Raw genomic sequence first — 23,184 nt, forward strand, 5'->3', positions numbered from 1 at the left:
GATCTCTGAGTTTGAGGCCAGTGCTCACTCTACAATGTGAGTTCCAAGACAGCCAGTGCTACACAGAGAAACCCTGTCTTGAAAAACCGAAGAATCAGAGATGGATGGGCCCAAGAACATACACCCCTTTAAAAATTATAGTTGCTTTATTTATGCATACATTTCTTTGTCCATGTGGGTATATACAGACATATACAGGGGCCAGAAGAAAGCGTAGAATCCCCTGGAGCTGGAATTACAAGTGCTTGTGAGCCACTTGATGTGGATACTGGGAATCAAACTCTGGTCCTCTGGAAGAGCAGCAAGCAGTCTTAGCCAATCAAGAGCCATCTTTCTAATGCCCCCCACCCCCAATGCCTTTCATGAGATAGGGTCTCATGTAACCCAGGCTGGCCTCAAACTCTCCAAGTAGACAAGGATGACTTTAAACTTCTGATCCTCCTCCCTTCACCTCCCAAGTGCTGAGATCATAGGTAGGCACCATCATGCCTGGTTTATGCAGTCCTGGGAATTGAAGGTAGATACATCTCCAGTGAGAAACATAAAGCTTAACACAAGCTGTGTATTTGTGTGATTCTGATCCTGTGGTCCTTAGAGGGCTGGGAGAAACACTAATGTGGAGGGTTGGGTTTCTCAGCGTTGCCATACTGTCTTAACTGGTGTGCACATGTGTCCCATACATTGTATGTCCTTGAGAAGAAAGACTGGCGTACTAAATCTGGGAACCTGGCTCAGATGGTGAAGTGATTGTCTCATAAGCAAGAGATGTGTACCAGCTGGTTTTGTGTCAACTTGACGAAGTTTCAGTTGAGAAAATGTCTCCATGAGATCCAGCTGTAGGGCATTTTCTCAATTAGTGACCAATGGAAAAGGTCCAGCCGTTTGTGAGGGCGCCATCCCTGGATTGGTGGTCCTGGGTTCTATACGAAAGCAGGCGAGAAAGCCAGGGGAGCAAGCCAGTAAGCGGTGTTCCTCATGGTTTCTGATCAGCTCCTGCCTCCAGAATCCTGCCCCGTTTAAGTTCCTATTCTGACTTCCTCAACAATGAACAGCAATGTGGAAGTTTAAACCAAACAAACCCTTTTTGTCACGGTCCAACTTGCTTTTTAGTCATGGTGTTCCGTCACAGCATTAGAAACCCGAGCTAAGACAAGACTCAAGTTCAGGGGACAGGGTCCGTGTAAACAAGCCAGGGGCAGTGGTGCACATCTGGAATCCCAACACTGGCAGGGCAGAGATTGGTGGATCCTCCACCTGGTTTGCTTGCCAGCATACCAGTCTACTTAGTGAGTTTCAGGCCAGTGAGAGACCCTGTTTAAAAACAAAATAAAAAACCCAAACCAAACCAAAGCAAACCAAAAACAAAACACAAGGTGTTTAGCTGGTGGGATGGCTTGGTATGTAAAAGGGCTGATAGCCTGAGTTCAATCCCAGAATCCACAGTGGGAGAAGAGAACAGACTCCTATATATTATCCTTTGACCTTCATACATGAATACCGTAAATAGACATACACAGTAATAATAAACAAAGTAAGAACTTAAAAAATACAGTGAGCAGGTCTTGAGGAATGATACCTGAGGCTGTCCTCTGAGCTCTACATGCATGTGTTCACACGTGCCCTGGATGCTCACAGAGAAGGTGCTCAGACCCACCACGGTTTGGACACCAACAGAAATTGAGAAAAAAACAGTGGAACTAGGATTACATACTTGCCTCCTGCAGTCAGACTCTGCAACAGGAGGGCACTCCCAACCTCAACAGTTTTGTCTGCTGTGGTACTAGGGATTGATGCCAGGGCCTCACACAAGCTGCATGAGCATAACAGGACGTAGTTGGAAGAAATATCCAATGTGATTGGAGAAGGAGAAAGCCCACCAAGGTTGCAGAAAGCAGAGGACAGGAGACATCTGATAAAAAGCCCCAGAGGAGAAATTCATCTGCAATCTTCAAATGCGATCTTCAAAGGAAGCATCAGTTTTTTGAGTCCAGCCTACTACCCAGAGTGATTCGGAGACCTCAGAGCAACAGGAACCCAAGCCCAGAGCAAGGAACAACACAGAAGCCTCTGTGAATCATGATCAAATAACAGTAAGCCATGCCAGAAGACAATTTTAATTACATAAACTCTTCCTGCATTAAAAAAAAAAAATGCCAAGGGTAGTAGCTGAGTGATAGAAACGTTACTTGAAAAAGCTGTCACAGAAAAATCTGTTGCAATTGTGACCAGTAGAGTAAATCTGTCCCTACTTTCAACTGCAATCTTTATATTTTTCCTCTCAGAAAAGGTTGAAAAAATATCTGTATGAAAAATCAGCTATGATAAAACAACAGTCTGAGAGACGAAAGACAGGGGAAGAGAAGAGAACAGGAAGTGCTTAATGGTGGTGAGCCTGTGGTATCTGATGAAACTGGGGATCAAGATAGACAACTTAATGATAATGTGTAAAAGCCTGGCGTGCTGGCAGGGATATGCGCATGGAATTCCAGTGTCTGAATGTCTAGTTTATGTGTGGATTCATAAAGATATATAACTGTACCTTGATAAACAGAAAGGGGGAATAAGATTAGCTGGAAGATACTGCTGAATTAGATCAACCTATTTACTTTAAAGATGTTTTAAAATTGATAAAGATCCTATCTGAATAAGAGAAGCTTCCACACGAAAGGCATGACTCGAGGAAGAGACACTCAAAGACAGTGATGCAGAAAGCAGATTCCCCCATGTGGAAAAAGTTCAACAAGCCAGCTGAAGAAGGGCAGATTGTTCATCATACTGGCAGATTGAACACCTTGATGCTGAAATGGACATTTGCTGAAGATAGATGATCAGGACTACAGCGTGAAGGATCATCACATCAATGGATTTTCATAAGGACACTAGAACTGCTATGTTTATGAGATTGAATATTGTCTCTGTTGTAGAAGTTAAACTATGTACAATTTTTAGCTTAAATGGAACGGGGGAAATGTAGAGGGATTTTAACCCAGCGACAAGGCTATGCTGGCTGGAATATAGACCCCCTTAGTACACACCTTTAATCCCAAACAATGAAGGTCAAGTTAGTTGGTAGAAGGAAGCAGCCAAGCTTAAAAGTAATGTCTGATTGAGAGGCAGACGAAGTGACGAATCAGAGAAAGACTTGACAGAATAGACGATGCCCAACTCTCACGAGAACAAGAGAGGAAAGAGAAGTGACTTAAAAGGGAACATCACAGAGAGAGGGAGGAGGAGGAAGAGGCAATTTCACCAGGACAGTTGTACAGAGACAGTTCGCAGAGAGAATAAGCTAGACACTGAAGACAGAACAAGCAAGAGAATGAAAAGGAGCTGGAATATTAGGACAGATTGCCAAAGTTAGTATGAGGCCAAGCAGAGCAATTAGGGCAGAGGCTGAGAGAGAAGCCACTTTGAATGTCAGCTGGGGGAGGCGTTTGAACCAGCCAGCCAGAGCTCAGAAAGAACAAAGGATAAGCTTATTCAGCAGGAAGTCTCAGGGGCTGAATACAGTCTAGGTTTAGATTAGATTAGATGGAGGCTGGCAGCTTCCCGGATGAGGCCTAGAGTAGCAGAGGCAGTAAGTCTCCGAGACAACAATGAAGTCTGGCAAAAACAAAAACAAAAACAAAACAACAACCTCCTTTTACACCATCCCACTGAGCTGCACCCCACCCCACGGTTCATTCTGCTATGCAAAGCAGAACTTTGACTGTCTCTGGGAGGCAGCTTCATTATGATAAGATAAAGCTGTCCCTGGCTACCCAGTGACTGGGTAACACTGTAACCTTCAGATTTCAGATTTCCACCCTCAGCCTTACACTAGCACACGTGTCCAACCTTTCAAAAGTCCAGCCTCCCCGTGAGTTGCCGGCAGCAGCTCTTCTGTGGGGGTAGGATTGATAGGTACTCCTGTTAAGAGCTTCTCCTCCTCTTCCTCCTCCTTCCTTGCTGAGTGTGCTAGCACATGTCTTTAATCCCAGCACGAAGAGGCAGACGTGGGTGGATCTGAGTTTGAGGCCAGCCTGATCTACATAATGAGGTCAAAAGACAGCTAGATTTATATAGTGAGACCCTGTCTGGAAGGAAGGAAGGAAGGAAGGAAGGAAGGAAGGAAGGAAGGAAGGAAGGAAGGAAGGACCCTTCCTTCTGTGGGGAGGGACCCAGGTTGGCCTTGAACTTGCTATGTAACTGAGGATGGACTAAAGTTCTTATTGCTCTTTCTTGCCTCCACCTCCTGAGTTAAGCTGTGCTGGGAACATAGCCCAGGTCTCCATGCATGCCAGTAAGTGCTCCACTGAGGTAATTACATTCTCAATGCTTGATGCTCATTTTAATTAGTTAAGTAATTAGTTTGTGAGTCAGGACCTCATGTGTCCCAAGATGACCTTAAATTTCTGGTCCTCCTGCTTCAGCCCTCTCAGTGCCTGGGTAATAGGCCTATGTCGCTATGCCCAGCCCAGGGCCTAATACAATTGATACGATGCTGGGGACGGAGCCCGGGGCCTCCTGGTGCTTGGCAGGTACTCCACCCACTTAGCCATACCCCTAACCATGTTGCCCACTTAAACTTTTTAAATATTACTTATTATGGTGTATGTGATACATGTGTGAGTGCAGGAGTGCACACGCAAGGGCATGTGTGTGGATATCAGAAGACCCAGGCCGTTAGGCTTGTTAGCCAAGCACTTTTACCCACTGAGCAATTTTACTGGCCTCCATTTTGTTCATTTAAAAAGATTTATTCTCATTTATGTGTGTGTCTGAGTCACTGTTTGCCTTGCCATGCGTGTACAAGTGCTCTTGGAGGCCAGATGAGGGTGTTGGGTCCTCTGGAACTGGGATTACAAGCAGTTGTGAGCTGGCAAATGTGCTAGGAATCAAACCTGAATTCTCTAGAACAGAAAGTGCTCTTAACTGCTGAACTTACTATCTCACCCCATTTTGCTAGTTAAAATGGAATTATATCCCTCAGGGCTCAGGGATCTATGTGGGAAAGGAGGTGTAAAGACCAAAGAGCCAGAAGCAATGGATGACTCCAAGGAAAAGTCTTCCAGACACAGCAGGACTGATGAACTCAGTACACACAGCACCTCCGCAGGTTCAAGTCAGACAGGGTCAGAGTCCCAGCATTGAGTGAGGAAATAGATAGGAGGTCCCACTCTAACTTAACCTATCTGCAATTGATAACCTACTTGCAAAAAAAAAAAAGAATTTTTTTTTCTCCAATGGAGTCCATGGGTACACTTGCCACGTTTCAGGACAGTCCCCATGCCAGGAACAAGTGCCTGACACAAATGAACTCAACACTATTTGCAGACTTTTTGTCTTATTAGTATATTGTATAGTTTTCTGTATGTGTATGTATGTGTGTGTTTTTGTTTTGCTATTGAGTTCCTTTATGAAGAAAGATATCATAGCCAGTCACGGTGGCTGATGCCGATGATCCCAGCACTCAGCGAGGCAGAGGCACTTCTATATTTTAATTTAAAAAAAATTTTTTTTGAGACAGGGTTTCTCTGTATAGCCCTGGCTGTCCTGGAACTTGATCTGTAGACCAGGCTGGCCTCCAGCTCATAGAAATCTGCCTGCCTCTGCCTTCTAAGTGCTGGGATTAAAGACTTGTGCCACCACACTCAGCTAGTTTTTTTTTTAATTATTGTTTTTTTAATGTGCACTGATGTTTTGCCTGCATGTATGTCTGTGTGAGGGTGCCAAATCCTCTGGAACTGGAGTTACAGGCAGTTGTAAGCTGCCATGTGGTTGCTGGGAATTGAACTCAGGTCCTCTGCAAGAGCAGCCTGTGCTCCTAACTGCTGAGCCATCTCTCTAGCCCAGTTTTAAAATTAACACAGAAAAAGTTAGCTTTTGTTGTTGTTTGTTTTTGTGTTCTGAAGAAAGGGTGTCATTATGTGAAATTCTGGCCGCCTTGAACTCAGTATGTAGACCAGGCTGTCCTGAACTCACTGAGATCCGCCTGCCTCTAAGTCCTAGAATTAAAGGCTTGGGCGCTACCACCAGCTAAAAGTTAACGTCTTTATACTCACACTATGTATAACCAAGAAATTATATAATTTAAAATTGGCAAGATAGGACAGAACGGCAACCTTGTAGCGATGGGGTGTAAACAGCCCTATGCTTTGAGGTCTTAAAGAATGCAGGGACTTAACACACTGGTTTCACTTTCTTATCTCTTTTCTTATTTGGAGGTGGGAGAGGGGGAATCTCACTATGGAGGCCTGGCTGGTACTGAACTAACTGCACACCAGGCTGACTTTGAACTTACAATCCCCCCACTCAGTCATTCAAGTGCTAGATTTAGAGGTATGTACCACTGTACCTGGCTAGTTTCAATTTGAGGCCCTATCAAAAGGAATTTATCAGAGGGTAGATAAGAACTTGTTCATAGGGATAGTCACTGCAACCTAACTTGATAATAGTGAAGAACGAGGGAGGAATCCTGACTGTATAACCTTCCCTGCAAGGAAGGACTGAGAAAGGCAGTTGCACAGACTTGCCCCTGAGGAAGGGTTTAGAAGATAGTTTTCAAGGGGCTGGAGAGACAGCCCAGCAGTTAAGAGCACTGGCTGCTCCTCCACAGGCCCCGGGTTGATTCCTAGCATCCACAAAGCAACTCTCAACCCTCTGTAATTCCAGTTCCAGGGGATCTGAGGGCACAGGCAGGCACATGACGCTCAGACATACATGCAGACAAAATACCCCTATACACAAAATAAAATAAAAATAAAATCATATATACTTATAGGGAGATAATTTTCAGCTTAGGCTACGGCTTAGTGGTTAGAGTGCTTGCCTGGCACGCACAAGCCCTGGGCTTTAGCCCAACACTGCATAAAACTGGATGTGGTGGCACATGCTTGTCATCTCAGAACTCAGAGAAAAGGTTCCAAGTTCTGCTGGAATGCTTGTGTCCCTTTGGGAACATTCACATTACTGAGCCTCAGCAAAGCTTAGATCTGGCGTGGGGGTGTCTCCTGGAAGTGCTCAGGTGGGAGGGAACAATAGTTCTGCTCAGGAAGGCAGGGAGAGTGCTGAAGGCCACTGTCAGCATGTACTCACCCTGAGAAGAGTATTTTCTGTGGTAAATGTCAAAGGCTTTCCTGTGGGCATTGCTGAGCGTTTGGAGACCAGAGGCTTTTGAATCTTGGGGAAGGTCCATGATCACTTTCTCCAAGTCACTGAAGGTGAACCAGATCTCAACAAGGTCCCCAAAAGTCTGGAAAGCGAATGTGGCATAGTCGGCAAAGAGGTCAGCAAAGACCCCGTCTTGCTGGATGCTGCTGCTGGTGGGTGGGGCCTGGGGACACAGGACCACCATGGGCTGAAGCTGGGCGGCCTTCAGGGACTGGAGGAGTTGTCTGTAGCACCGCACTGCTTCCTGGTCTGGATTCTTGGAGCTTCCTGTTGGGAGAAGTTGTGCCCACGACAGAAGTACTTTGTAATGGGTGACCTGACTGGCACGGAGACTGCTGAAGTACTGAGGCAAGAAAGAGGGCAATGGCTGCTGGCAGGTATAGATGTCGGTGTTACCAGCTACACCAGAGCCCTGGTTTCCCGGTGGAAGGCTCAGGCTACGTATTAAGTCATTTGTTAGAGGACCAGTGGCTGAAATAAAATTTCTGTCAGATTCCCAGTCAGACCCCTGGCATGAAAGACCCAGGAGGACAGTACTCAGGAAGAGTGCTGTCCAAGGCAGCTCCATGTTCAAGGAACTGAAACATGTGGAAGGAATCCTGACTTTATAGCCACAGCCAGGGCCGTAAAATAAGTGATTACACAATATTTAACTGGGTTATCTAGGATAGTTAAATCAGAACTTTGTTCAACCAGTGTAATCTAGAGAAAAATGTTTTGTGTTTGTGTATATGTTTGTGCACTTGTCTGCACACACCTGTGGAGGCCAGAGGTACATCTTGGGTGTCTTCCTCAGCTGCAAGCCCTGGGAAACTGTCTCAGCCTCTTTAGTGCGGAATTACAGGTGTGTGCCATCACAGCTGACTTTTTATATGATGCTGAGCAGACAAACCCAGGTCTTCATGCGTGTATTAAATGAGCCTCGGTCCTAATCTTTATAAACATAAATATCATGAGATAGTTGTATTGGAATTGCTAGGGTGTCTGGGCCCTGGCACCCCAACAAGCTCAGCTCAGCTACCTGTTTCCCCAAATGCCTAACAGTGAAAAAAAAAAACCCAAAAGAAAGAAACAAAAGAATTACTCAGTGTGGACATTTGAAAGAATAAAGAGTTCCACAGAACCTTTAGCCCCACCTTTAGGGTCCTGACATAAGTTTTAGTATTTTGAAATGTTTATTTTATGTGTATGAGTGTTTGTCTGCATGCACATGCACCATGGCCATGCCAGGTAGTTGCAGAGGCTAGAGGAGGGTGCTGAATCCCCTAGAACTGGAGTTGCAAATGGTTTTGAGTCACCAGATGGATGCTGGGAATCAAAACTGGGTTATCTGAAGAGCAGCCAGTGTTCCTAACCACAGAGGTAGTGCTCTAGTCCCCTAGGGGCACAGCTTAGCAGTCCTGGCCAGGGTATGGCCCTGCCCATCACTGACTCATTCAGTTTATCCTGAGAAGGGAACCTGCGTCCCTGTGTGAAATTTCTGCCTTCCCTGGCTGGCACCCAGATTCAGGTTTTTTCTTGTCCTATCAAGGCTGCATGGAATTCTTGGGGAAATCTTAATGCTTTGGGATTCCTAGTTCAAAGTGATCTCTAGACAAGGGAAGAGGGTTGTAGATCTCTTTCAATATCTTCATTCCTGCCAGGAAGTTTACAAACTTCCCACTTAATATGAGGACAGAAACTTGAAAATGCCTGAAAGAAAAAAGTTTAGTCTGTTACTGACAGATCAGTTTAAAATTTGATGTAAAAGCTAGGTGCGGTAGCACACGCCTGTATTCCCAGCACTTGCAGGCAGATCTCTATTAGATGACAATAAAAATGAATCTTTTGGGCTGGAGAGATGCCTCAGAGGTTAAGAACACTCACTGTTCTTCCAAAGGTCCTGAGTTCAGTTCCCAGCAATCACACGTTGGCTCACTATTTACACCATAGAGCACCACCATCTACAATGAGATCTGGTGCTCTCTCATGCATGAAGGGAGAACACTGTATACATAATAAATAAATCTTAAAAACAAAACAAAACCCAGGACCACCAGCCCAGGGATGGCTCCACCCATGATGGGCTTAGCTATCCCCCACTGCTAACAGAAAAAAAAAAAATCTCTTTTCAATGGTCCCTTTGAAAACATGGGAATAGCCCGTTAGTGGTGTCTTAAAAACCAACTTTTTAAAAAATTGAGGGGTGGGGTTGGTCTTTTCAAGGCAGAGTTTCTCTGTGTAGCCTTGGCTGTCCTGGACTCACTTTGTAGACCAGGCTGGCCTCACAGTACACCTGCCCCTCTCTGCCTCCAGAGTGCTAGGATTACAGGTCTCAGCAGGTTTTTTAAATTTTTATAAAACAACTTATGTGGATGAGTGCTTTGCTTGTGTACCATGAGCTACCCAGTGCATGCAGTTACAGATGGCTGTAAGCCACCATGTTGGTGCTGAGTGCTGTTCCTCACATGCCATCTATCTTGTTTTTTAAAGTCTCTCTCACTGTCCTGGGACTTGCAGAGGTAGGCTACCAGGCCTCAGGGACCAGCCTGTCTTCATCTGCCCAGCAAAGAAATTTCAAGCATGCATCACCATCCCCAAATTTTTTGCATGGGCCCCCGTAATGGCTACTGCCATGTTATGACACAAGCTAGAGTGATCAGATGAGAAGCTTCAGTTGAGAAAAATGCATCCATTAGACAGGGCTGAAGGCAAGCCTATGGGTCACTTTCCTAATTAGTGATTCATGGGGGATGGCCCAGCCCACTGTGGGCGGCACCACCCCTTGGGATGGTAATCCTGGGTTCTAAGAGGCTGAGCAAACCATGGGGAGTGAGCTAGTGAGCAGCACTCACCCCTGGCCTCTGCTTCCAGATTCCTGCATTTCAGAGTTCCTGTTCTGACTTTTCAAAAGGAACCCTTTCCTCCCCAACCTGCTTTCTGTTTATGGCGTTTATTACAGCAATAGTAACCCTAAGGCAAGCCCTTAATCACTTTATGACTGGGCTTTCTCTGTAGCCCCTCTTGACACAGTCTCACTTTATAGCCCTGGACGGTCTGGAACTCAGAAGGTAGAGCAAGCTGGCCTGGAACCCAGAGATCCATCCACATGCTTCTGCCTCTCCCAAGTGCTAGATGCCAACTATCATCCCTTTTGAGATAGGGTTTTGTGTCCTTGCTCAGGTTAACTGAAATTCTAGTCTGATTCTCTGCCTTAGCATCCTCCTAGGTGGACTACAGATATGTGTTAACATATCTGCTGCCTCAAGTTAATTATGAACTCTCACATAATAGAAATGCTTGTTCTAATTGGCCATCTGGCCCCCAAATGCCATCTGTTGTTCAAGGCTGTGATGGGAAGACATATCATGAACACACTAGTCAGAAAGAAAGGCACATGTACTGTTGCAATGATAAAACTCTCAGTATTATTCTTTGGAAAAAAAACAAACCTTAGCGATAGTTTGTAATACAAAAAATGAAAGGTTGGTAAGATGGTTCTGTCGGCAAACAGACTTAAGTTAAGGCTGATGGCGAGAGTCTGACCTAGGGAACCGACATAGCAAGTTGTCTTTGGACTTGCACACAGATAATGCAGCACTTATGGCCACCTACCAAGTACATTCAGTATTTATTAAAAAAAGCAGCAGCTCACCCATGAAAATGAAGGTAATAATCAAGAGCAGAAATGAATCCAACAATCGCAGAACAAGTTCTTTTATTTTCATGAATAAAAGCATTGGCTGGAAACTGAAGGCAATTTCCAGATACGTCTATAACAAAAGCAGCGGATCTTTCCTACATATGAAGACAAAGGTCTTACAGAAAGAACATGATTGGGTTCTAACTTCAACAGAACAAAAGCACGAAGTGCCCAAGCCTGTCCCAGTATGCAATTCAAGGGCCATGAACTCAGCCGTCACTCCTCAAACCACCCCCAGGCATTGCTCCAGAAACTGTCTCTTCTGCGTGCCAGCCAGGCTCCGGGCCGCAGGGAGGGCACCACAGATGCTGGCTGTAAAGTTACCTTGAGTACTTCAATCTTCAAGCAAGTAGTTGGGGTTGACTACCAAGTAGGGATCCTCCTCATAGCTCTCGCTTCCTTCAGTGGAGCCTTTCAGTCCAGCCTGGGTAAGCTCAATCAGGACATGATCCTACGGAACAGTTTGTCTTCAGTCCAGAACCACAGACTCTCCCAAATGTCTGCTACTTACATTCTTTCGTTTCCTCTCCAAAAGCCCCCGGACCAGAACCACACCTTAAAACCATTATCTGTTCTGCTCAACTCCCTTTCTTACTAGGATGCTGGTCTTTAGGTATAACTGCCTTGAAAAACTAAGACACTCAGCAGATATTGTGATTAATAAGCTATCCTACACATTTTATCAAATCCTTGTCAATTAACTTCAAAAAAGGAAATTGTGCTTGAATTTTAAGATTATACAATTGTGCAAAAATTCTCTAATATCTAAACCTGTTTAGTTTCGTTTAACATCTCTTATTAATTTTTAATTACTGCCTTTTTGCTCTTTTCATGCATCCCTCCTCACTTTCTGAGATGGTCTGTGCTGCTAGACCAGCCTGACACTTGCTATTTTCCTGCCCTCAGTCTCTTGAGCACTGGGATTTTAATTGTGTGCCACCATGCTCAGCTTGATCCTATTTCTATTTCTTTTTCAAGAAATTTAATTCTGAAGAGTTACAGGCAGTTTTAACCACCCGACATGGGTGTTGGGAATTGAACTTGGGTACTCTAGGAGAGAAGTGCATGCTCATAACCACTGAACCATCTCTCCAGCATGAGGTATCATACCCACGCCTCTTACATGCTAGGCAGATTCTATTTCTAATTGAACTGGGAATGGGTCAAAGCCTGCCATGATGGTACACACTCCATAATTCCAGCACTCAGGTGGCTAAGGTGTAAAAACCTTGAATTCTAGGCAAGTGTGGACTTCAGAATGGGACACAATCTGTAAATTGAAACAATAAGTGATCCTAGTGGGCTGAAAATTCACCACACAGCCAAGTGTAAGTGAAACCAACACGGTGAAAACCCACCCAAACAGCAGGGTGTGGTGTCCCACAGCTGTAATCCCAACACTCTGGGAGTAGAGGCAGTGGATCTCTGAGTTCCAGGCCAGCCTGGTCTATAACTGAGGCAGCCAAGGCTACACGGAGAAACCTTGCCTCAAAAAACCAAAGGGGGGAGGGGAGAAGCACCCAAACAGGAGCTATGGATATAGCATAGGTCTGACTGTACATGGAAACGCAGGGTTCAATACTAGTACAGCTAAAAGAAGATACCACGAAAAGCCCCCGCAACAGTAAGATCCAAAAGGTGCCCACCCATCAGCTTTTACCTAAAGTCTGTTTATTTCAGGAAAAGAAGTCCCTCTCTTACAGTTCAGTCTCTTTACCCACAATTACAACCAGGCCCCAGTGATTCAACCAACTCCCCAGAAAGCCTACTCTGGAATGTGCAGATGTTGGGATACCCTCTGCATATTGCCCTGAGCCCAGGCAGTGGATACGTACATAGTGCGTTAGACGATGAATAACCTTCTCTATGATCCTCTTTTTATTTATGAGCTCCTCTTCAGAGTCTATTTCTGACTCGATTTCCTTCAGGTACCAATTAACAAGCTCGCTCCTCTTCAATGCTGACTCATCCTCCTCTGCAACAAGAACACATTTAAGAGAACTGACTTCTAGCAAATTGCATTGCCAATTTGTGGTGCACACACAAAAATAAAAGAAATTTTGATTTTAGAAATTGCAAAATAAGTTGCAAAAGTGAAGATCAGTGGTTTTAGAACATGTGCTTATTAGCATGTAGTAGGACCTGGATCCAATCCTCAGCACTCCACACACATACAAAAGATATAAAAAGCACATGTATTTACAAGCTCCTCTTCAGAGTACTTCATTTTGTTTTTCTGGGACAAAGTCTTCTCACTCTGTAGCCTTGGCTGGCTTGGAGCTGACTTCATAGACCAGGCTGGTTTTTAACTCAAGAGACTCACCTGCCTCTCTCTCTTAAGTGCTATACTTAAGACACTCAGCCAGAATTTACTTCCAATTCAATTTCTGTCAAGTAGGTGAAATCAGTGGTGAAAGTCTACAGCATAGATGGGAATTCTGCATGGTGAATTAAGCCCAGAAGCCATCAGTGTCATCTGTGGAACTTTTCAGTTCCCAGCACACACGTTAGGCATCTTACAACATACTCTAGCTCTGGGGAGCTGAATCCCCCCTTTGGTGTCCATGGGCACCCACACTCACAAATTAACTCCAGCTCCAACAGATGATGGCTTTTCTTCCTGCCCGTGGCTAACTGAGAACCATGAAACTGGCAACCACGGTAAAGCAGTTAAGGGTAAGAAGTGGGCAAGTGTTCCAGGAGTCAGGTACTGATGGCAGAAGAGGATTCTAAGTATGTTTGTGGTAGTTATATAGATTTTTGGGTTCAACATGCCTATAAAATATAAATAACCTAAGAGATCATCTGTTGGAAAGAAAGCAACCATAGTAATTTCCACCTGAAAAAAATGTTTGTTCTTTTTATGATCAGATGTAAAGATTCTGCTTCTGACAATGAGCTTGTACAAAAGCTGTGCTCATACAAGTTTCCTTCCTAAAGTAAGCCAACAAAAATAATTATTTCTCCTGATGGAACATAATGCTTAACATCAAAAGAGCAAGAATGAGTGACAGCAAGTAAGCAGTGTGGGGCACACACTCACCTTCTTCCATTTTCCTGAGGTGGAGCACAATGAGGTTAGAGATTCGGCAGTACTCAGCAAAGCCCAGCCTTAGGGAGGGCTTGGAAACAGCCTCCTGACTGGCATCTTCACTCTGGCCGTTGAGCCCATTTACAGGGGCAGGGCTGTCAGCATGACCTGAGGAAAGAAACAACCACCTGAGTCTCGTCCTTCTGCTTTTAATATCCGTCATCTAGCATCTATGCACATAATATTTATGCTTAATGTGAGCTTCAGAAAACATTTTATAAAGAAATTTGAAATTTATTTATTAAAAGTAATAAATTTATTTTAAATAAAAAGCCTACCAGTAAAGACAACTGACTTGAGAGGAATATTTAGGGATGGGGGACAGAAATCTTATTGATATCATGTGCAGTAGGGCATCGTGGCACACACTTATGGCTAAACCAGAAGGCTGTAAATTTAGGATAGCTTAGACATATATACCTTGTTTGAACTTTTCCCTGTACCTACCAAGGTCGATTCTGTTATTCACCTGCTTTAATGTGATTGAGATGTTTAAGAATCTTACAGGATTTCTCTTTTCTAGTCTTGGCTGTCCCAGACTAATCTCAGGCTGGCCTTGAACTCAGCGATCTGCCTGTGCTGGGATTACAGGCCGGTGTCCACTGGCTGGTCACCAGGTTTTAAGCAAGGGAATTTACCCACTGAACTATTTACTGGCCCACAAATCTTTTAAATTCAAGAGCCAAAGAGAAGTGTTAAGTAAGATTAGAGGCCAAAGGGTTTGTCAAATACCCCATTTTTATGTGCTTTCTTTCAAGCACACACTGTGTAACTACCTAACCACCCTTCAGCTTCTAGTTAATCTAAAATCCACGTGCCCCTCCCGTGAATACATCTTCACAACAAGTGCACTGGTAATATGACATCCTACAAAATCAGTTTCTATCTATAGATGAGTCAGCTCCTCACCATTGATGCCACCTGGTTCATCTGTCTCCATCTGCACCTCTTCCTCTTGATCCAGATTGACATCAGGCGTTTCTACACGGATGATTGATTTATTCAGTAATCGAAAAGCTTCCTTCACATGTTTAGGCTGAACCTAAGCCAGTAATGAGACAACTTAGTTATGTAAGATGGTGTTTTACACCAAATATCTAAGAACACTGTGCTCTCTACAGAGCAGTATTAACTCACCCAAATGGCAAGAACAAGCCTCATCCACACATGTGGCGTCCCTCTGAAGAGCAGCTATTAGCCGAGCCACCTCTACAGCCAGCAGTATGCCCACTATGCACTCTTAACTAGTAAGCCATCTTATCTCCCCAGCTCCATTGTCTATCTTTTCTTTTCGAGACTGTGTGTAGCCCTGGTTCTCCTGGAGGTAGCTCTGTAGACCCGGCTGGCCTTGAACTCAGAGATCCACCTGCCTCTGCCTTCCAAGTGGAATTAAAGATGTACACCTCTACCACTTGGCTTCTTCCTTTCTCTCTCTCATTCTCCCTTCCCTTGCTTCAGAGCACTGAGAACTGAATCCGGGGCCTGACATAAGCATCTATGATTCAGCTACATCCCCAAACCTTGTTTTATTGATTTTTTTTGCGACAAGGACCCATGCAGTTCAAGTTGTCCTCAAACTTGAAATGCAGATGAGGATGACCTTGAACTCCTGCCTCTTCCTCCAAAGCGCTGGGATTACAGGCATGCAATACAATGCCATGTTCAAAACCATTTGGGGCCTTAAATACTATCTCAAAACCAAAGTGCATCTATAATCCCACCCATGGGCATATGTGGCAGAAGGCTGGGGATTTAAGCCAAATTAACAAGTGAGACCCTGTCTCAGAAAAACAAATGAACCCAGCCTTTTCACAGACAAAATTTTAATTCCAAATGAACTTCCCACATAAAAGTAAACAAAAGCCCTTTGTTTGATTCCGATGTGTGGTTTCCAATATCACCCCCTTCCCATTCATGTCTGTGAATCCAGAGCTCAAAGAACAATTTAAAACCCATGGAACTAAGGATGTAGGTCAGTGTCATGAGTATGCTTAGCATGCACAAGGTCCTGAATTTAATCCGAAGCACACACAAAATAAAAAATAGCCAAATCCACCACATAATGATTATATGAACCCTAAGGAGAAAGGCTCCTTCTGAGGCATGAGTCACAGTCACATTTGCATTCCCTGCCAGAGGCCAAGGACACTGTAAAGATAAAATATGTTTCTCCTGGATAAAAAATTACATGTATCTGCACTCCATAATCTTACTATAATAAACATCTGTCCAACTATCATACTTCATAACTGCATGATAGCAACATTTGTACTGAGAGAATACTATCAACTGGTTCTAGGACATTCTATAAATAGCAAAGATAAAAACATGTCCACAAGCCAACTCATGCAATCCTTTCTCCCTGTGTTATCAGAGATGGTGGTACCTCGTCACAGCAGTGCATACGGGCCATTGACTCTGAGAGGCGGATCATGCTCTCAAGCTGTCGCACAGTGATTCTCCATGAGGACTTGGTAACTCCAGAGCCATCCCTCTGGCGGAGGCGTTTGTACTGCTCCACGATGAAGTCCTCCGACTCTTTGGAGATCTGTTTCAAAATCAGTCAAGGCAGGCAGACATTTGTACTCATTTTCTTGGACCAGCTATATTAAGCTTCAGCTAATAGGAGAAGCCAGGAGCTCCACAAAGGGAGCAACAGAACAAAAAAATCTGGACCCAGGGATCGTTTTTGAGACTCATACTCCAACCAAGTAGCATGCATGGAGATAACCTAGGACCCCGGATCAGATGTAGCCCATGGCAGCTCAGTCTCCAAATGGGTTTCCCTAGTAATTGGAACAGGGACTGTCTCTGACATGAACTCAGTGGCTGGCTCTCTCATCACCTCCCCCTGAGGTGCAGCCTTACCAGTCCACAGAGGAAGACAATGCAGCCAGTCCTGATGAGACCTGATAGACTAGGGTCAGAGGACCCCCCCATCAATGGACTTGGGGAGGGGCATGGAAGGGGGATACAGCTGGGATACAAAGTGAATAAACTGTAAAAACAAAAAAAACCCTTCAGCTAAAGAGGATCCCAGATAGGAGCCCCCCAGATAGGAACCCTCCAGGGAACAGAGGCTGAAGCTTTAATCCATCATAATAAAGACAATGAATTCAGAAACTGACACTAAGAAGCTTGCAAATTCCATGTACTAATTTTATGAAAACGAAGACAATAAAATAGCTTAAGCAAATGACCATTTCTAAATGATTTTTAACAAATGAAGCAATAGAATAAAATGAAATGCCTTTTGTACCTCAAGATGCCAAAGCTCATTAAATAAACTAACACTTGGACTTCCTTGAGGCTCAGCTATGCTGGCTTCAGGGTAAAAACACAGCATATACTGACCTAAAAGGCTCTCAGCTTTTCAAGGCAAGAAACTGAGTACACAGTAGTACTGGAAAACATACACTCTTCATACAAGTCACTCACAATCCTTATTTATTTTTATTGTTAGACAGAGTTTCACTATGTAGACCATCAGCCCTGGCTAAAAATCTTTTTATTAGTATTTAACGAGTAAAATATGAGGAAATTATTCAATTAAAAAATAATCGTTTCTGAAGAAACAGACTAGTATTCCAAACCCACAAAACATAAAACTTAAAATTTAAAGAGATTATAGTGCACTTAGCAGGGTTTAAATGGCATATACAAAGGAAAGAAGAGTGGTTGGGGATATGGAGGAGCAAGGTCTGGAAGGGAGAGGTGGATTATCAAAACAGTACATTCAAGTATAAAATTTTCAAGCAATAAGCTAAGACAGATTGAAGGACATTAAAAAAATACAGCTAGGTACACTGGCACATTCCTATAAATAGAGAATGTAGGAATCTAAAACAGGATTATGAGTTTGAGGCCAACCTGGACCACATAGCGAAGACCCTACATCAAAAGATCAAAACCAAAGCTAAAGCCAAAACAAACCAAAACCCAAAACAAGTTCAATTCATTTCCACAGAACCCATTTATTTAAATCCAGTTTTAACACACACACACACAAATTATCCAGGCATAGTAGGGCAGATTACCTTGGGTTTAAACTGCCGGGCAAAGAGAAGATACCTTCTGATATCATCAAGGGAATAAACTCGGTCAATCGATTCTTCAATTCTTGAATGTAAATCTACTATGCGCCTGGCAATAGCATAATCTGTTACCTAATTCAAAACAAAAAGATAACTTCTATCAGTCACAGTACAAAAGAAATACTCCATATAGTAAGAGATGATTTATGGCTACAAATGATCTCTCATCTGGGCATGCAGTGAACGCTTGCAATCCAAGCACTTGGGAGGTAAAGGCAGGAATAGCAGTTTAATGATGTTTGTTTAGCCTTGACTACAAAAGAAGTTCAAGGCCAGTGTAAGCTACAAGAGACCCTATCTCGAAACAAAGACAAAATTAACCTCTAGATTCCTGAAAAAAGCTGACAGGTACCAACTTTATGAGCAGAGTTTTATGTTTTTATATTTATTTATTCTATTTGCACAAGTACTTTGCTTGCACGTACATCAGTGCACAGTATACAAGTCTAATACCATAAAGGTGAGAAGAGGGCACTGGATCTCCTGGAGCTGGAGTTATAAATGCTTGTGAGCCACCATGTGGGTGCTGGGAATTGAACCTGGGTCCTTGGTAAGAATAAAGTGCTCTTAACTGCTGAACCATCTCTTCAGCACCATGAGCTAAATTTTTATAATAGGTTTTTAAATTAAAAAATAAACACATCTTATGTTGGGTATGGTGGTATATATCTTTAATTCCAGCACCGGTGAGGCAGAATTTCTGAGTTTGAGGCCAGCCTGGCCTACATAGCAAGTTCCAGACAAACTAGAGTTATGTTGAGTCTTTGTCTCAAAAAAGCAACAAGCAATAGAAAATCTGCCTGTTTATGTGTTTGCACGATGTACATGCTTGGTGCCCAGGGGCTAAAAGAGGGCTTCAGACCATTGGACTAGAGTTATGGATGGTTGTGAGGTACCACGTGGGTGCTGAGAATTAAACCTGATCCTCTGCAAAAGCAGCAAGTGCCTTTAACTGCTAAAACATCTCTCCAGTACCCTGATGCCTGTCTTGCTCCCACTCTAAAAAGATGCCTGGAAGGTAGTCCATTTGCTATAAAAACAGAAAAACTAGTGGGGAGGAGGAAGGGAACCAGTCAAAACCAAGCAACCAACCACCGAACAACCAACCAGGGTGTTAAGGAACCAATTAGCACAATATTACTGACACATGTGCATGTAAGGGTGGGGCACACTCTTAATCTAAGGACTGGGAAATAGAGGCAGAGTCCTGTGATTTTGAGGCCAACCTGGTCTGCATAGTGAGTTCCAGGATAGCCAGAGCTACATAGAGACCCTGTCTTTAAACAAACAAACAAATCAACAGAAGAAAAAAAGCTATAATAAAGCTAGTGGCATAAGATAACCTAAAAGCTAATTTTAAAACTTTCAAAAGAACAGCACAGCAGAACATTTACAGGGCCCTCACTGCATATTGCTGTTTCCTCGGGTATGTCTAAAAGCAATCCTCATAAAAACCTCATCAAGTAGATGCTAACTTTATTTTACATGAGTCCCAGAAAAGTTATCTGTCCAAGGTCTCAGTAAATAGTGGAGACAGGATTGAGCAGCCTAGCTTCAGTGTGTTCTTAGACATTACACTATTATCTGGGAGTTAACTATGTTCATATACTTGTGAAGGGGAAGAGGAGAAATCTAAGCCCAAGTTCCCCAAACATTCAAAAGCAAGGCAGTTTTATTTAGGTAATGTTTCAAGTCAGGTTGAAAGCAAAGTGTTGCACTGTACCTATTAGAATAGAGGAACTCCCCACTCTGGGTTACACAGAGGGTTCAAGGCCAGCATGAGTTACACAAGACCTTGTGGGATGGTGGGCTGTTTGTGTATTATCACACCCTGAAGATGGTAAGGACAAATAGCTCAGGCCAGGAGTAGTACACCTGAGGGGCACAAAAGGTCATAAAACTGAACACAAACGGAAAACATGAACAATAGCAGCTTAAGTGGTTACCTCATTGCACTCATCCACCAGGATGAAAAAGAGATCAAAGCGGGACATGATGGGCGCAGACAGATTGATATTCTGCTTCAAGGATTTTGACCTGTCGTAGTGTCCACTGACAGGGTTTGCTGCAGCTAAAATGGATGTCCTCGCATTCAGAGTTGCCTGACCATGACAGAAAACCATGAGAATAAAAAACAAACCAAAACTGGCCAACATAGATACAAGAAAACAAACAAACAAAAAACCATCTCATGCAATTAACTAAAGGGAAGCAAAAGGAGAAGCTTTTTCATCCACTGGATCATCAAAACTCAAGTATAGTAACATAGCACAAAGGCTCTTATACATGGTGATGAATGACATGAGTCTCTTAGCCAGCACTCTGCCAGGAATTTACCTTGTAACTAGACAGAGGAGGTACTCAGTTTACTCTATCTTGGTGACACACAAGAGTGAAAAGGACTCTATGTATGGTGGTTCATGCAGTTAAATGCCATGGGGCTAATAAATCACAATGGACCTAGTAGGTGCTACTACGGGAAGACTGACAATTATGAAGTAAAAGGAAGAAAGTGCTGTATTTACTTCCTTGCTTGTGCTTAAGGTATTCCAGAAAGGGATATATATTAAGCACATACCTAGTACCCACAATGCTAGGAGTTTTTGTAGGGGAAGATTTCTCTTAAGTTTATACTTAAATATAATTAAACTTAAAGTAATACAGTATATTACTTTAAAACTTAACTAACCAAATCTGTTACTTTTTCCAAATTTAAAGATTTCTTTTAAAATTATGTGTGTGCACGCCTGTTTCTATTCATAAACGCATGTGCATGCGTGCCTGTAGCAGCCGGCAGAGGAAGCTGGCATCTCTGGAGCTCTAAGCTGCCCACTCTGAGCTTAGGGAACTGAACTCAAGTCCTCTGCGTGAAGAGTACATGCTCTTATGCCGAGGCATTTGTCCCCCAAACCTACTACTTTTAATAGGTTAAGATTCTAATATTGGTTATAATACGATCACTAGTTATTTTCTTGTAAATTATCAGTTGAACTCTGAGTATTCTGTGATACTGGGACAAATAGCTATTTTTGTTATAAGGCTACTTATCAAAGAATGCAAGCTTTGTTTATATAATCTAACATTTTATTTATTATTTATACAGTATTCTGCCTGCATGTGTATGTACACACCAGTAGAGGGCACCAGATTTCATTATAGGTGGTTATGGGCCACCATGTGGTTGCTGGGAATTGAATTCAGGACCTTTGGAAGAACAGACAGTGCTCTTTACTGCTGAGCCATCTTTCCAGACCCCTGTTTACATAACTTTTGTGAAATACAGCTGGCAAGATGGCTCAGCAGGTTACAGCTCCTTTTATACAAGCCTGGTGACCTGAATGTAATCTCCAAAAACCATGTGAAGATGGTTTTATAAATATAAAGCTTTAAATTTATAATTATAAAGCTTTAAATTTTTGAGAAATAAAAAAGAAAATTATACCAGTACCATTACTTTCTATGACAGAAATATACTTGCACTGAATTCTCAGTAAAGCCCACATTTTACAATTTCTGATCAGCATTACACATTGAAACAATGTATTTCAGCAAGTGGCTATCTTTAACACATTAACCTCACAGCTAAGGGAATACAAACCTTCACTCCGGCTTTAGTAATAGATATGGTCTGCTGCTCCATAGCTTCATGAATAGCAACTTGGTCCCTCATGTCCATCTTATCAAATTCATCAATACAACAGACACCCTGAAACCAAACACATCTTGTGTTAAGGAGCTCCCTTGCAGGGCTGGGGAAATAGCTCAGTGGTAGAGTACTTTGTAGTTTAGCATATGTAAAGAAATCAGAAAAACTGCCTGTAGATAATTATAAACTCAGATAAAATGATAAACTCACAAAGTTTCCTACCAGAGACCTTTCCATTCCCTATACAAATGGAAGACAGGATAGAACATTCTTAATTCCTGTTTAGGCAAGACTGTTCAATAGAACACAGAGCTAAAAGGAATCTCATGCTCACTTAAACGAAGAGTAACAAACGACACCTAAGAGCAAAACAAATATGCAATGTACTTTTCTCAACATTCACTATATTAGAAGTGACAAGAGCCTTGGGCTGGGTGTAATAGTGCACACCTTTGATCAAAAAAATGTGGAAGGCGGCAGCAGGCAAACCTCTGAGTGCCAGGCCAGCACAAAAACAGACTGACTGCTTTAGTCATTTATTTTAGCCTGGGAAATAAGCTTGCTTACCCACAAGGAATTGACCCTTGCCAATTTTATATGTAATATGCTATGTATCCATGACACACTAATGAATTCAATAAAAACGATAGATCTTTATTGGTAGGTGAAAGGGTACTCTGGTTCCCGATATCCAAGAGCATACATGTCCTTACGTTATCAGCCAGCATCAACGCTCCAGCCTCAATGACAAATTCGTGAGACTCTTCATCCCTCACCACAGCTGCAGTTAAGCCAGCAGCACTGGAGGCTTTACCGCTGGTGTAGACAGCTCTGGGGCTGAACTCATCCACATGCCTGTTGAAGAACACCACACAAAGATTCAATAACACAGCAATACACCAGTTCCAGAAATATCAGCTGACAGGAGTTCTATCTCGTTCTTAACCCGATTCAAATGCATTCTTGTCAGATAAATTAAATACCAAACAGAAAAATAAGCTTGAAAAAAAGCATTTATTTTTACTTTGTGCATGTGTGAGGAGGTGGTAAATGAAGGTCAAAAATCAACTTTGTGGTTCCATTCTGCCACCTTTACACAAGTTCGAGGGATTGTACTTTATTTAGCCATGAGGTTTGTGTAGAAAGTAAAGCACTTTTACTCACTAAGTCATTTTTCTAGTTTTCAAAAATAAACACTAAAAAAAAAAAAAATTTAAGGAAGGCGGGTAGTGGTGGTACATGCTTTTAATCCCAGCACTTGGGAGTTTGGGGCCAGCCTGGTCTACAGAGTGAGTTCCAAGACAGCCAAAGCTATACAGAGACACTGCCTCAAAAAACCAAGAGGAAAAAAGAAAACACTATTCCAACAGGAAGAGTAGAAATAACTAAAATGTCCATCAATGCATTATGTAGAAAACAGTGTAGCACCTGTCTAAAAATAGAGTCTCATGCAGCCTGAGCAATCTTCAATGTACTGCACTAAGTGAAGAAAACTAGACACAGGGAACAAAACAGCAGC

The 23,184-nt window shown here is 43.0% G+C and overlaps 2 protein-coding genes across 2 annotated transcripts in view; both read right to left on the minus strand.

Moving 5' to 3' along the window:
• Lct (lactase) overlaps positions 1 to 7,733 on the minus strand; it is a 47,379-nt gene extending 39,646 nt beyond the window's left edge. Inside the window, exon 1 of the mRNA XM_021648626.2 lies at positions 7,078 to 7,733. Within this exon, the coding sequence (XP_021504301.1) occupies positions 7,078 to 7,720 (643 nt within the window). The 5' untranslated portion in view covers positions 7,721 to 7,733. The remainder of the gene's footprint in view (positions 1 to 7,077) is intronic.
• A 3,099-nt stretch (positions 7,734 to 10,832) lies between these two features.
• Mcm6 (minichromosome maintenance complex component 6) overlaps positions 10,833 to 23,184 on the minus strand; it is a 29,752-nt gene continuing 17,400 nt past the window's right edge. Inside the window, exons 9-17 of the mRNA XM_021648625.2 lie at positions 22,379 to 22,520; positions 21,618 to 21,725; positions 19,966 to 20,121; positions 17,963 to 18,091; positions 16,312 to 16,473; positions 14,835 to 14,967; positions 13,878 to 14,033; positions 12,670 to 12,809; positions 10,833 to 11,285 (exon numbers count right to left, since the gene is read on the minus strand). Coding sequence (XP_021504300.1) covers positions 11,169 to 11,285; positions 12,670 to 12,809; positions 13,878 to 14,033; positions 14,835 to 14,967; positions 16,312 to 16,473; positions 17,963 to 18,091; positions 19,966 to 20,121; positions 21,618 to 21,725; positions 22,379 to 22,520 — 1,243 coding nt within the window. The 3' untranslated portion in view covers positions 10,833 to 11,168. The remainder of the gene's footprint in view (positions 11,286 to 12,669; positions 12,810 to 13,877; positions 14,034 to 14,834; positions 14,968 to 16,311; positions 16,474 to 17,962; positions 18,092 to 19,965; positions 20,122 to 21,617; positions 21,726 to 22,378; positions 22,521 to 23,184) is intronic.

The sequence above is a fragment of the Meriones unguiculatus genome, chromosome 18 (genome assembly GCF_030254825.1).
Source record: "Meriones unguiculatus strain TT.TT164.6M chromosome 18, Bangor_MerUng_6.1, whole genome shotgun sequence".
NCBI lineage: Eukaryota > Metazoa > Chordata > Mammalia > Rodentia > Muridae > Meriones > Meriones unguiculatus.